This window comes from Opisthocomus hoazin, chromosome 6 (genome assembly GCF_030867145.1).
Source record: "Opisthocomus hoazin isolate bOpiHoa1 chromosome 6, bOpiHoa1.hap1, whole genome shotgun sequence".
In the NCBI taxonomy this organism is placed as follows: Eukaryota; Metazoa; Chordata; class Aves; order Opisthocomiformes; family Opisthocomidae; genus Opisthocomus; species Opisthocomus hoazin.
The window spans coordinates 9,737,762-9,751,723 of NC_134419.1; the positions used below are offsets into that span (position 1 = coordinate 9,737,762).

The following is a 13,962-nucleotide window of genomic DNA, read 5'->3' on the forward strand; positions in this document are numbered from 1 at the left end:
TGGGAGGGAGGGGGCGGCCAGTCCTTCCCCCTGCACTTGTCAGATGCAGATGGGACTGGCAAAGTTTGTTTGAATAAAAAAAAAAAAAGCCAAAAAAAAAAAAAAGGGGGAAGAGCAGGAGGAGGGGGAGGGAAAAAAAAAAGGAAAGATCCTAGAAATCCAAAAAGGCTCATCTGGGAAGGAGAGAGAGGAGAGCGAGAGGAAGCGGGATGCAACTCAACCTGACGCTGATCTGCTTCGTCTTCGGGGGGTTCCTGCCCGACGCCGCGGCCCGGCGGGAGCAGATGGACACGGGGCAGTGCGACCTGCCCCGCTCGGTGAGCCGGGCCGGGCCGGGCCGGGGGCGCGGCCGCCGGGATGCGGGGCTGGCGGCGGGGCTCGGGCCGGGGGGAGCCGCCGGGGCGCGGAGGGGGGGGGGGGGGGAGGAGGCCGGGAGTGGGACACCCCCACCCCTCCCGGCCCGGTCCGTGCGTGAGCGCGCGGCCCACGCGGACGCGCGTGTCCCCGCAGGTGTGGCGCTGCCCCGCGTGTCCCCCCCGCGAGGGGTGCGGCGCGCGCGCGGCCGGCTTGGAACGGGAACCCCGGGCCAGGCGCGGGGTCCGGCGGGCGGGGGGGGAGGGGGGGGAGCGGGGGTCGCCGCGGGGCTCTGCCCTGCGCGGGGCCGCTGCGTGCCCGCGGGCTCTGCTTGCTCCGAGCCCGGGTGGGGCTTGTGCGGGGAGCCGGGGGGGAAGGGACCCCCCGCGTGTGGCGTGTCCAACCCCCCCCCCCGCGGGCTGTCGCTTGTCCCTCCGTCCCCCCGCCACTGACCGGCCCCCGCCGCCGTCCCCGCAGCAAGGAGAGCTCAACTCCTTCCTCTGGACCGTCCGCCGCGACCCCCCCGCCTACCTCTTCGGCACCATCCACGTGCCCTACACGCGGGTCTGGGACTTCATCCCCGACAACTCCAAGGCCGCCTTCCACGCCAGCTCCAGCGTCTACTTCGAGCTGGACCTCACCGACCCCTACACCATCTCCGGGCTGGCCAGCTGCCAGATGCTGCCCCACGGCGAGAACCTGCAGGACGTGCTGCCCCGCGAGCTGTACCGCCGCCTCAAACGCCACCTGGACTACGTCAAGCTGATGCTGCCCCACTGGATGACCCCCGACCAGCGGGGCAAGGGGCTCTACGCCGACTACCTCTTCAACGCCATCGCCGGCAACTGGGAGCGCAAGAGGCCCGTCTGGGTGATGCTGATGGTGAACTCCTTGACGGAGACCGACATCCGCTCCAGAGGGGTGCCGGTGCTCGATCTCTACCTCGCCCAGGAGGCCGAGAGGATGAAGAAGACGACGGGTGCGGTGGAGAGGGTGGAGGAGCAGTGTCACCCGCTCAACGGGCTCAACTTCTCCCAGGTAAGGAGGCTCCTGGGCCTCACGGCGTGTCCCGGACGCAGGGGCCGTTCTCCCCACCTTTCGGTCTGTTTGTGGGGGTGAACCCCAAGGTCGTTGCGGCGGGGTGGGTCGCTCGTGGGCCTCGGCAGCCTTGGCGTCGGGCTGCCCGTTCTCCATCGCGCCGATCCCTGCTGCCCGCAGGAACCCTGCGATGCGCGCAGGGAGTTTATTATGCGAATTATTTATTTGAGAGGCAAATGTCCGGGGTGTGAATGTGTGCGTCCACCGGCTTGCCACTTGTGAGGGAAACTCCAACACCTCCCGTCCTGTCCCGGAGCTGAGTAAAAAGTGCTTTTTTTGTTTGTTTGTTTTTAAATAAACCAGCTCTGTGGTACTTGTCAGGAGGAGGATGAAGCTTGAACAATCAAAAAAGAAATTTCAACATTGTTCAGATAGATTGAAGTGTGTGCAAACTATCGGTCGTCTTTTTAGTAGTCACTCCAGGTCAACACAAACTGGCTCACATTGCCCTCATGCACTGGGGGAAATTAAGTGTTCAATCTGCGTGGATTTTTTTCATTTTAGAACAGGTAAAGTTCAGCAAAAAGAAAAGGATGCATATGAAGAAAGAGAAGTTACTGGTGTAACTGGACTCCAGAGTTCTTTCGGTGGGTTGAGCTTTAAACAACCAAGTACTAAGCCAGGCGATCTATTTCATTTCAGTGGATTAATCAGGAACACAGTCACAGCTATTGACTTTGCTTTGTGAAACTGTTTATACGAAATCAGATTTACTAGAAATTCAGGAAATGAATGTGTGTGGAAGAAAACAAATAATCCAGCGGAAATTTAAAATGGTGTCAGTTACTGCTATGATATTTCGTTTTTAACCTGCTTCTCGTCATTAGTTTGGGATCAGCTATTCCCAGCTTTATCTTACTGTCCTAGTTTGAGCAAAAAAAATGTTGGTGATGTGGGAATAAGGATTAAAGGGCTGATCTTTGGTGTGATTAAAATGTCCTCAGAGTGCCTTCACCCCCCTCTACCCTGAAGTCTAGCTGGAACTGTTTTAAGGGGAGAAAGTCTGACTTTCAGTGACATTTGGTTCATCCGATATTTCAACTAGAAGTCTGCCTCTGCGTGCAGCCTGCATAGGAGAAGATTGGTTGCATACGCTTTTGGAGGGATTTTCTTGTTTATCAACAAAAATAAAAGAAATCCCCTCAGGACCTTTGCATTAATTAACACACGCAAACCAAGGAATTCGTTTTACCCTGTTCTGTCTGAAAGGTTGAAGTGCCTCCCCTCTCTGTTGAACCCCTCTTTAAGGTGAGGTAAAAATAATTAACCATTCCAGACATCCAGTGGCATTTGGTTGTATTAGGTCAAAAATGACAGTTAGAATTGAGCACATGAAAGCACTTGGTTAAAAATGTACCACTTGGAAGCCTTTTAAATGTGAATCGTATTACATTTTTTTTTCGTTTTAGAGAGTGAGAGTGAGCGACAGAGAAAGGAAAAGGGACAGAGCAGAAAACTCACTGCTGCTCTTACAGTAATTGTGTCTCTCTCATTCTGTAAATTTTAAATAGAAACAAAAATTTCCCCTTCGTTTTGCCACAGTAATAATCTAAAAAAGAACAGCAAAGGTACTGCTAGTATTGGCAAGTAAAGAACAACCATTTATGCAAAAAGTTTGTGCTGATTAAAAAAATGCATTACATTTTCATTATTACAGCGAATTGACATTGCTGCTAAAATAGATCAGTGTCCATGAGGATTTTTCCTAGATTGAAGCTTTTTTTCTGGGAAGAAGGCCACGAGAATAACATGAGACAAAATTAAACAAAACAAACCAGATATTTATTTTCTTGCTTCCTCTAGATTTCGTGCATCCTGACACCTGGCTAGTTGTTTAACAATAGTAATTTGTAATGTTATCACACCGTCTGGCAGTCCTACTGCTTGGTGTATTACTGTGCTAATTTACTGGAGTGGATTACTATAGCTGGGCTTTGCCTCCCGATTCCAGGTCTTGGAGCCTTCCTGAAGCGACACGTAATTAAAACGCACTAAAATGGAAATCAGAAATTGAGCAGCTTTTGTCTTGCAGGGTGTTTGCACAGTGTGATGAGAACATCTGTGATAAATTAGTCCCAAATCTGCTAAGGGCATCAGCAGTTTTTACCTGTTTTCAGCATTACTGTTACGGGAATACTGCACGTAATTTCTGCATTCAGAATTCAAGTTTGAAAACTCTGCCTTGCTGGAACATGTCAATGCTTTTGTTTCCCCCGTCCCCAAAGTCTAGTATTTTTGCCCTAACTAAATTAGAAAAGAAAAAAACCAAAAAAAGCTTTTTTTTGTGTTTTTTGCTTCTTCCCCTCAAAGGCAGCTTTGTGCTACTGCAAATATTTAATCTGACTACATGTACCAAATCTGTTAATCTGATACCACGAGGAGGAGGAAATCTAGGAGTGGTCCCGGTGTGGTACTTGGTTTTGATCTGCTCTGAAAGAAAGTGGATACACTTGCATTTTTGACTCGGAACAATCTTTGAAACGTTCTGTGCGTGGCTTTGAAATGTTGATTGTCTTAGCGGGATGGAAAGATGAAGGTGGCTCATATAATTGGCTGCTTCCTGGAGAGCCAGCTCTTGCAGGTAGAGCAATGGCACATGGTTTTCTATTGTAAACCCTGAAACTTTGTAGTTTGACGCTCTGCTCCCCCGAAATCTCTGCTCGGTGTTTGGTGCCGCTCTCCCAGACCGGCAGCGCGCCGATTGCCCGGCTTTCCCCCTGTCCGGCTGTGTTCCCGCACGGCTCACGTGGGGAGCATCCTCGGGCAGCTGCTGGTCACACCGAGTCCTGGACATCCTACAGCTGGTGGCCGCGTGTCTAAGTCACAGCAAAAGGCTGAGTCAGGACCCTGGCAACAGGGGAATTCAGAGCGAGTTTGAGTCAGGCTGAAATTTCACCGCTCCTTGGTATGTGGAGTTTCAGGGTTCTCACTGAAGGGGGGACAGAAGGAGCTCAGAGGCCGCAAAGAAGAGGAAGCAAGCAACTTTTCTTTCTGACAGCGTAGACAGTTATTTACAGAGTGGCCCAAAAAGTGCAACTACAAGTGGGCCAGGACTGAGAAGAGCTGGTGAGGGGTGGGTGGAGTTCGGGGCCTTCCCTTGCTGGGATGCCGGCAGAAGCGTTGCAGCCGGCACGGTGACAGGCCACGAGGACTTGTCCACACGACCTCTGAGGGCCCGCTCGGGGAAGGGCAGAGCTTTCTCTCCTCTTTGGGACACTCGCGCAGGTCTGTGCTGGAAAGCTCTCCCCAGGCTGACATACACTGTTGTTGGAGCAAGGAGGACGGTGACAGTGACTCCTGCAGCTGCCCTGGTCCATCTGCGTCCCCCCGATCACCCAGGGCTGTGACGGGAGCCCCGCTCAGCACCCTCGGGCAGCGTCGCGTCCCCGCTAAAAGCCTGCATGGTCAGCAAGGGGAAGGTCTCTCTCCTCTACCCAGACCGCTCTGCCCGGGGAAGGTGGATGGTAGCTCTTGCTCATGTTTGATCCTGCCTCTCAGCAGGATCCCCAGACCGAGACAGCATTGATACCCCTTCTTCCAGGTTAGAAATAAAAACACTCCCCCATCCCATCCCATCCCATCCCATCCCGTCCCGTCCCGTCCCGTCCCGTCCCATCCCCAGCTTGCTCTCTTCAGGGAGAGTCTGCGTTCAGCCCGTGCCAGACGTCCCGAATCCCAAGGCTCGTGAGGGGAATTTGTGTCAGGGCCGGACTCCGTCGTGACCTGTCGGTGGGGGAAGCCATCAGGCCGGCAGGGAGCTGCCAGCACCCCCGTGTCTCTCCGTGCTCTGATCGGGGCTTGCCTGGCTCCGGACGTCTCCAGCCTGTATCATTTCCAACTGCAGGGGGAGATGTTAAATATCAAACCGGTGTTGATTGGATCAGAGGCGGCCTCAAAGAAAGAAACCTTAGACCGTGCCAGATTAAACTTCACACTTCACCATTCTTCTCCTTTCATTTCTTTGCTGCCTCATTCTCTGCACAAATAAACCCCGTCTCCCTGCTTTCTACCAGTGAGACAGCATTCAAGGGGCAGGAATGACTTCGTTAACAAAATCAGTCTTCATTTCCCAGGTCCTGCTGTTCCATCAAACCCTGGGACATGGCAGCTTTGATTACTCTAGTGATAGGATTAGAGGGGGAACAAGTGCTGGTTAATAAAAGGCCGATGGGTGGTCCATCACGTTTGGTCACTGACAGATCCGCAGTCTGGAAGCTGGACCTTCAGTGGCAAAACAGCACGCTGCAGTAATATATAGACAGGGCTGCGGCCTGGCCTTGCTATTCCATCCCCCTGTCCCCTTGAAAAATTAAACATTTGTGTGATCATAAAGCTGGGACTCTCAGAGCTGACAGGGACCGGTATAGCTGACTTCAAGGGAAATTCCTGTTTATACTAAAGTGAAAGGTCCAGGCTCAAAGTCTTCTGAACCGGATTAAAGGGCTCAGTTTCACAGCTAGTTGACTTTTGACAGTCCGTGTAGTCTATTTGAGGGAGTGTTATTGATTTTTTAATTTTTTTAAATCTTTTTTAAAGCAAAATGATTTTTGCCTAATAGAAATAGCACCTTTTTGCTTTTTAAAAATTTCAAGCTTCATGAAAAGGGCAAGAGTCATCAAAAATAGCTTAGTAACATCTGTTTTGATTCCTGAATATTGTTGAAAGAAATGCTGTTAGAAGGTTTGATTATGCATGGTTATGCATAGTGCACATAGTTTTCAGCTTGCTGGCTATCACCCCCTTCACCCCTCTGCACTCCAGGGTAAAAAACTTCCCCCAGGAAAATTATCTTTGGGGTAGAAACTCTTACAGCAGAAATAGAAATCCTTCCATTTAACTCCTTTTCAGTACTAGTGGAGCTGCTTTACGTCTTTACCAGGGGAACTGTTCAGGGTGAATGTATCCGGGTATTAAAACTACAGTAGTCACAGTAACACCTGAAAGGATCAGCAGCTGACGTTTTATGGCTGTAACTAACTGTATGTGTTGCTCTTTACAGCCCGTTACTGTGTGCTTCTTCACCACAACCCCCGTGAAAGGCCCACCCTGGCATTTGATGCCTGTTAAGAAAAAAGCCAGTCAGTTAATGATGGCTCGAGGGGTAGCTGGCAATTCATCTATTTATTGTATATGTAACTGCAAGAAGTGTTTGTAGAACAGGTTAGATGTGAGCTCGTCCTTTCCCTCTGATCCTTCACACCTCCCTTGGTAAAATCCAAGCCCAAGACAGGTGTACCTGCCTCCCACAAACAGATCTGAAGAGGATTCTGCTGGTTGATTTGTTTGCAAAGTTATAGATGCTGCTCGTGATCGGTTTTAAGCAGGAATTGCACCTTTATAAGGTGGGCTCTGAAAGGAACAAACCCCCAGAAAAAAGTGGTGTACAAGCCTAGCACTCAAGGGAGTCCCTGTGGTACTTGGGGCGGCTGGACATTACCAAAGCCTAGAGGTCAAATAGCAGAATTGTGCCATCTTTCCCTCTGCGTGTGGCGAGAGGTGAGTGAGGCCTTAACGTGGACCCTTGGCCCCGGTGTCGGGGTGCCCTGTGCAGTGTGAGGGGTGCAGGGAGCAGCCAGGCATGTGCTTTGCTCCCTGGAGGAGATTCGCTCCCCGAGCTTGGCTTCGGGGAAGGGCGTCAGAAAGGGACAGATGGCCCAAATGCATCCACGTACTTAGGCACTAACGCTGCTTTCCAATCCCTGTCGGATCCCCCCTGGAGCGATTTGCCACCTCCAAGCGGCTCACCCAGTAAGTGCAAAATAACCCCCTCTTCAGTAAATGGTATTTCCATAGCGATGATTTTTCTCTCTGTTTGTTGTCTGCTGTCAGTTTCTGATGCTGTTGCAACAGCAGTCAGGATCCTGCCCCAGGCCCAGAGCGCTTTGCTTATAAACAGAACGAACCATTGACCTTAAAAACCTCAACTTCAAGTACAGTGCAACCTACAGTCCTCAGAAAGTCTTTAACAGCCTCCCCTCAGCTCCCTAGTGAGTAGCAATCCGCTTTATAAAGCCAGCCCACATCATTCAGGCTAGTCAGAAGTTCCTGTACTGAAAAGGCCAGAAATGATCTTAAGGGCACTCATTCACCTTGCACTCCTGCGGAGACAGAGATCAGCGGCAGGGCTCCTGGCAAGGCGTATGTGGGAACTTCAGAGGGATGTGCTGTAAAATAACTGGTTTCCCCTGTGCTAGGCTTTACGCTGCAAACCCTTATTAATCTCTTCACTGTCATTAGGAGTTGAGGAGACAGCTAAAGGCAGAAGAAATCACAGTTATTGCTTGAGCCACATGAAGTTGGTGTGATTTCTTTCATCTTTTGGTCCTATTAGAGCATAGTTGGATGAGGGACTGTAAAATGACTTCCACAGAGGAAAGAGTTTGGGATAGCACAAAAATGGTTTTCAGCAGCCAGCAGTGTTTTGGGAACTTCAATTTTTACTTTTCAAGAGTCAGCATTAGAAGAACCCCATTTTGCAGGGAGTTACATCTGCCTTGTGTCCACACACATTCCCAAATCACATTTGCAAGCTGACAAACAATTCAGATTCTAAATGCTACTAGACTTAAAATCCGCAGAAAGTACTGTGGGTTGGTCACAAAACTTCAATACCTTTCCGAACCTCTCCAATTATTTATAGGTTGCAGTCACTAAGACGTTTTTCTGAACGGTGTAACAATTTGTGAACCTAATAGTCTTTCTATAACCCATAAAGCATTATGGTTTCTAGCTCGCTTGAGACATCAGAAATTGCACTGGTGCCTGCAGAGCTTAAAACTGCAGATATCAGTGTTTGAACTTAGTATGCCAGTTCTTGGACTGGAATTGGAACAAGTCTGTACTTTCTGTGGAGTGGGAACAGGCATGCAACTAAAATACATGACTGGCTCTATCCGTCACAACAGCTGGCGGTTACTGTGTCTCATTCATCTTGGTGGGTCTGCTTCTGCTGGTGTTCAAGAGAACAATGTAGCTACCTTGTGTGACTGTTATTGTTTATTGGATGTAGTTGTCATTTAAATGCACAGAGAATTAGAAGTGACACGGTTAATACCTGTGTCAGAAGCTCAAGCAGGGATTAGCACAGATAACTGTTACTTTTATCACTAGTTATTCCAACAGCAGGCCTTACCTTTGGGGTTTCCAATTTTTAGAGCTTCTGCTGCAAGTCATTTCAGGACTTCTAGCACAATATAAATGAAAGTTGCTAAAAACTGTAAATTAAAACCATGTGTTCAGCATTTTGGGATTGATGTTGTATGACTTGAGAAGGCTCATTAGCAAAAGTATTTTTAGTTTGAATGAGATCAAAGACCCGAGACTTTCCACTCTGACGGTCATTTAACATAGGCCTAGACACCCCATTTCTCATCGTACATAGACTCCCATAGGCCATTTATGCCTGAAGAAATCATCATCCTTGAAATATTGTAATTAGATTTATTATCAGTGGACCACTGCTGATCACCTCTGTGCAGGCACTGCAACATCACTGAGAGCTGAAGAGTCTTGCAGATGTCAGAAGGGAGTTTTATTACTGACTTCTTCAAAATCAGTATTGCAGCCCATGTCAGCGGGTAGTGGTGTTAGATGTGAAAGACCATTGGTATGAAACAAATGCTGCATGTTGTACTCATTTCAGAGTGTCTCTTGAAACCAGGGGTAACACTGAGCCATTCCCAGAAACTCCTATTGGCAAATTGAGAAAGGATTGTAAAAAAAGGAAAGTGTTCTGATTTCTTCTTTTCCTAGGCTCAGTTAACATGGAAGTTACGAAACCTTTCAAATGAATTCCAGTCCAGAGGTTCTTCGTGCTTGGGTATCCCTGCAAAATCACAGAGTTCATTGAGATGGGCGTGGAAAAAAGCTAGCAATTCAGTCATAGCCAATGTGTTAGCTGTAAAAACATGGTGAAGGGAATAACACTAAATGCTTTATGTTTTCTCTGGATTGCATCAAACTTGCTTCTTCTGCCGTAACTCTTGTATTGGGGCACTCGTTGGGAGACACAGACGTCCCCAATACATAAAACAGAGAAGAAGCTGTGTTCATAGAGCAAAGCGATATTCATCAGGCTCCCTTCGTGAGCCAAGGAATGAGAAAAAGGAAGCAAATATTCAAGTTATTTTCAAACCTCTTTCCATTTTAATAAAAGTCAACTTACGAGGAGCACAGGGAAAATATTTCTTTAAAGTAGGAGGTTCTATGTCTTGAAAGTATCCCCTTAGTATTTTAGGCTGTATGAAATCCAAGGTCTCCATTAGGCTCCCTCACTTTTGTTAACAATCGCAATGAAGACTGATTATTCTCTGTACACTTTCTGCCACCGCACAAATTTTGCTTTCCTTTGATTTCTTGCAGGCTTTTCCTATTACAGGTGACAGCATAATAGTAATGGGGAATATTTATTTAAATGTGAGACAAAATGTTCACAGTATAGGAGTTTGCAGATTCAGTAGAGGAGGAGAGGGCAAAAGGGTGATTTGAGAAACATGCCCAACTTTTTGAAGGTCTTTGTATTTCTGGCATGTGATTGATTTACAGTTTTAGAAATGATCGTTGAGATTAATGTTATTCCAGCAGTGAAGTGTGATGGGACACGTCCCAGTGTGTCCCATTCATTCCAAAGCACTGGTAAAATCATCATAGCACTAGTAATTGTGAAAGAGCTAAGCCTTACAGCACGTGAAGAGCTAGTCCTGACATACTGGGAGCCAACTGGGATGCTCACTTGTAGTTTGCTCTCAAGCTAAGGTAATTCTTTATTGTTGGGATGTCACAGGAGCAAGAGAGGTGCAAGTACGTTAAAGGGTCTCAAAATGATTGTTTTTATAAGAGTTAACTATACAGAAAGCCCTTGTTTTTCATAATGACTTTCTTTCCTGATTAATACAGGAAAAAGCTAGAAAGAACATTCTCAGAAAAGCTCGTTAGTTGCTTGCTGAAGGAAATAACTCATTAAGACATAGAATCGAACGCGGGTTTCTAGTACCAAGTTATGGCCGAAACAATTCTAATATGGCCTGGCCTTCAAACAAGTGGGATGCTCTGTTGGTAGACAGCTGCAAGCAAACTGAAGGTCAGTTACTTCAGCATTTCTCCTTTCCATTTGCAGGACACCAGGGAGATATTTTCTTTGCTTAAGGATGGGAGCATCAGGCCATGAGACCAGGTTATACCATCCTGAAATAATCCAGGTCTTTTGGTGGTGAGATGAAGTTCAGAGGGTCAAGGCAGCAGCCGTTTGCAGGCATGAAACACTATTCGGCATTATGGATTGGCTTGTTGCTGTATGCAGACTTGCACCGACTAGCTTTTTACCCAGCTAATTGTGTGAGGCCAGGGAGGATTTGCTTTATTAACTCAAGTGGCTTGGCTGTGAAATGAGACATACTGTACAGCATATAATTCAAGCTCACTTTCAAAGGCATTTTTGTTGAAGCTGGGTATCCAGAGAGACTTGAGCCTTTAACATGTATACATCTGAAACGAGCTCTAGAAACTTAATAATTTTAAGTCAGCATTTAGACTGGTTCATGTTCCAGTAATGGAATAGTGCTTGCTTTAAAAAAATCACTCTATTTATATCTTAATGTATAAAAGTGTGGGTTTTTTTAAAAAGAAACAGACTGCTTTGAGCACGTGCTGTGTGCTAACTATGACTGGATAAGCTTGTGAGGGACGTACCATATAGAGACTTCAGCAAATTATGGCTCTGAACTTGAAAGAAAGCGTAGCTGGGTGCGCTTGGTGTATGTTCTCAAACCTGAAAGTATTAGCTGTGGAGAATCACTTGTAGTAGTACCCTTTTGTGTCTTGGGAAGTAAAAAGAACTGTAATCTCCCCAAAGGTGTCATATTTTGGCATATTTTGGATGGATTTTGTCATTACTGACAAAGAGATCCCAGTGGAAGATAACCCTAGGAATGCAAAACACATTCACCAAAACCCACACAAGATCTCTTATCGTGCTCTCTCTAAAGCTGTTGCAGAATCATTTGAATTACACTGGAAAGATTTATCCCTTCTTAATGGAGCACTCTTCATTTTTTAAAATTGAGTTGTTGTGCAACATGTCAAGTAACAATGTCATAACACATCGTAAATCAGTTTGTTCACTGAAGGATTCTAGATGAGTTAATCTAACATCCTGGACACAGTTCATGAGCAGTTAATTTTAGCAGTTCTCTTTGATATATATCAGTTAAGGGAAAGCAACTCTAGCCATTATGGAGTAGAGTCAAAACTGGTTAATGGCAAAGCAAGTACAGACAAAGATTGTTCCGAGATAAAGTCTTTGGCAGATCATTCAAGGAATCTTTGCTTTTTATAGAACAATTGTAGCTCTGATACCAGCAGTGCAGACACTCTGGGACAAAGAGAAAACACACACACACACCAAACCACACAAGAAAACCACACACACCACTTGGTACTTGCATCTAAGAAGAAAGTCAAGCTAAAGTTCACCAACCCTGACGTAGTTACCAAAGAACTCCAAGGCAGGCAATGAGATGGGAAGAAATACCCCCAAAAAGGCATTCAGGAATTATTCCCGTTGTTAGTGGGAGAAAATGAGAACGTTTGATTTGAAACACAAAGTCGTCCGGCAGCCTGCCAAATGCCATTTATCTCAAGGTCATGCAACATAAATAACCCCAAGGGTTAGCTCTTAAGTAGAGAAGCAGGAGGTAACTAAACAAAAATAGGGGAAGGGATTCCTCTCTCTTCCCTGTGGATGTTCGACATGCTAGTAACAAGGTTTCAAGGCCTGGAACTCCAAAAGAGTCTAGTATACTAAGGGTAGTAAAACACACCGAGAGCAGGGAGTACAGCTGATCATAGCATCCTGGAAGGGACTGCAGTTTGAGACCAAGCCACTAAGCTGTCACGCATTTTCTTCAAAAATTAGTCAGGGAGACTAATTAAAAAGGAAAAGTCAGCCAGAAAAAAATTTTCCTCTTTGAAGTTTAGGTCTGAAAAGATTGATCGCTGTTATACAGTAGGGATGACAAACGTTTATTTACAGTTTGATTGGGCGGTCACATGCATTTTCCTGTTCTTCCAACACACCAAACTATCAGAGCCTTCTTACAATTTTTAAGAGAATAAGCTTAGCAACTGTCACATCGAGTAATCCATCATCCCTATCAGTCAGGGAAGGAAGGGTGTGTTTTGCTGAGATCACTTAGACCTCAGAGTATAGCTTTGACGATAACAGTGGGAGAATCCCAAAAGACTTGGCACCCGTTCTTCCCTTCTCTGGGGTAAAGCTCAGTGTAGTTCCCGTGAAAACAAATTAAACAAGTATGCTGTCCTTGGATCTGGAACCCAAAACTGTATCTCTGTGGTCCTTGAAAGCGGGCAAAGTATCTTTCCCACTGGTTTACCTAGAAAGGAGTTTTGTGTAGCCAGATAATTCATTAAGAAGATTAGAGAGAAAAGAATTTAGTCAATATTCTTCTAATTTATCTGTGGTTTTGACAGGCTTAGAAAGCGACTGAGTCACTTGTGATTTCATGTTGAATTCCTGATGCCATGAAAAATGTGAAGTAAACTCACTAAGTCAGAAGGAGAGTTTCAAACTGAAAGTGTTTTGATTCAGCTTTCCTTTTCCTGGTTCAGCCAGCACTGCCAGACATTGCTATACAGAGTCCTGGACACCGGAATGGTCTGAGCACCATTCCTTCCAAACAGAAAAGAACCAAGCTGGGCATCTGGGTAAGGGACCCTGATCCTTAATATACACATATAGGACAACTTTATACCTGTAGGCCTTACATAACCTGTTGGGAACTGAGTCATGACTTCAGAAGCTGAAATATCCCAACTGTGTTATTACTTACATCTGGAGCTAAGACTGATTTGTTCTCTATAACTTTCTCCTGTCCCTGTCATCTTATTTAATTCTCTTAGAGAAAGAAATATTTGTATGTGGAGGGACTAGAGTCAATGAGATGGTGATGTGAAGGGGACATCTGCAAAAGTTCAGGCTGATTGCAAACTCCAGAACCTACAGTTCTTCAGGCAAAGGATTATGGGACACATCTCCATCCCTTGGCAAACAGAGCAGCTCCATCCATCTTTGCATCCCATTTTAGTCGCTAATGAAGCTGGTTTTCTCAAGCCCACATGATCTTTAAAAATGGCAGAGAGCATAAATTGCATCATTAGCAATGAACCAAAGGCTTTTGTGTTGCAACAGCTTTTGTTGAGGGATTATTGTGTTGAAAATCCACTGATTTTGGCACAGGCTGGAGAGCTCAGCAGTTCCACTTTGCATGTCCTGCCATCATTCAACAAGCAGACCCTGTCGCTAGACATTGCAGTAGGGCGGTCGGTTGGCTTCTCCCAACCTCCTTAGGTTTCCAGATGTCATAACAAAATGAGAGAGACTTAGCCATCTTCCATTTGTTTACGCTGGAGCTGCTAGGCAGAGACCAAGCCACAACACTGCACAGCTTTTCAAAAAAGACTTAATAGGCCTCTCTGTAAACAGATCTAAATATT

At 46.5% G+C, this 13,962-nt stretch overlaps 1 protein-coding gene across 1 annotated transcript in view; it reads left to right on the forward strand.

Annotated features, from left to right (window-relative positions):
- The first annotated feature begins 209 nt into the window (after window positions 1-209).
- Window positions 210-13,962, forward strand: part of TRABD2B (TraB domain containing 2B) — a 297,703-nt gene continuing 283,950 nt past the window's right edge. Inside the window, exons 1-2 of the mRNA XM_075424535.1 lie at window positions 210-317; window positions 832-1,392. Coding sequence (XP_075280650.1) covers window positions 210-317; window positions 832-1,392 — 669 coding nt within the window. The remainder of the gene's footprint in view (window positions 318-831; window positions 1,393-13,962) is intronic.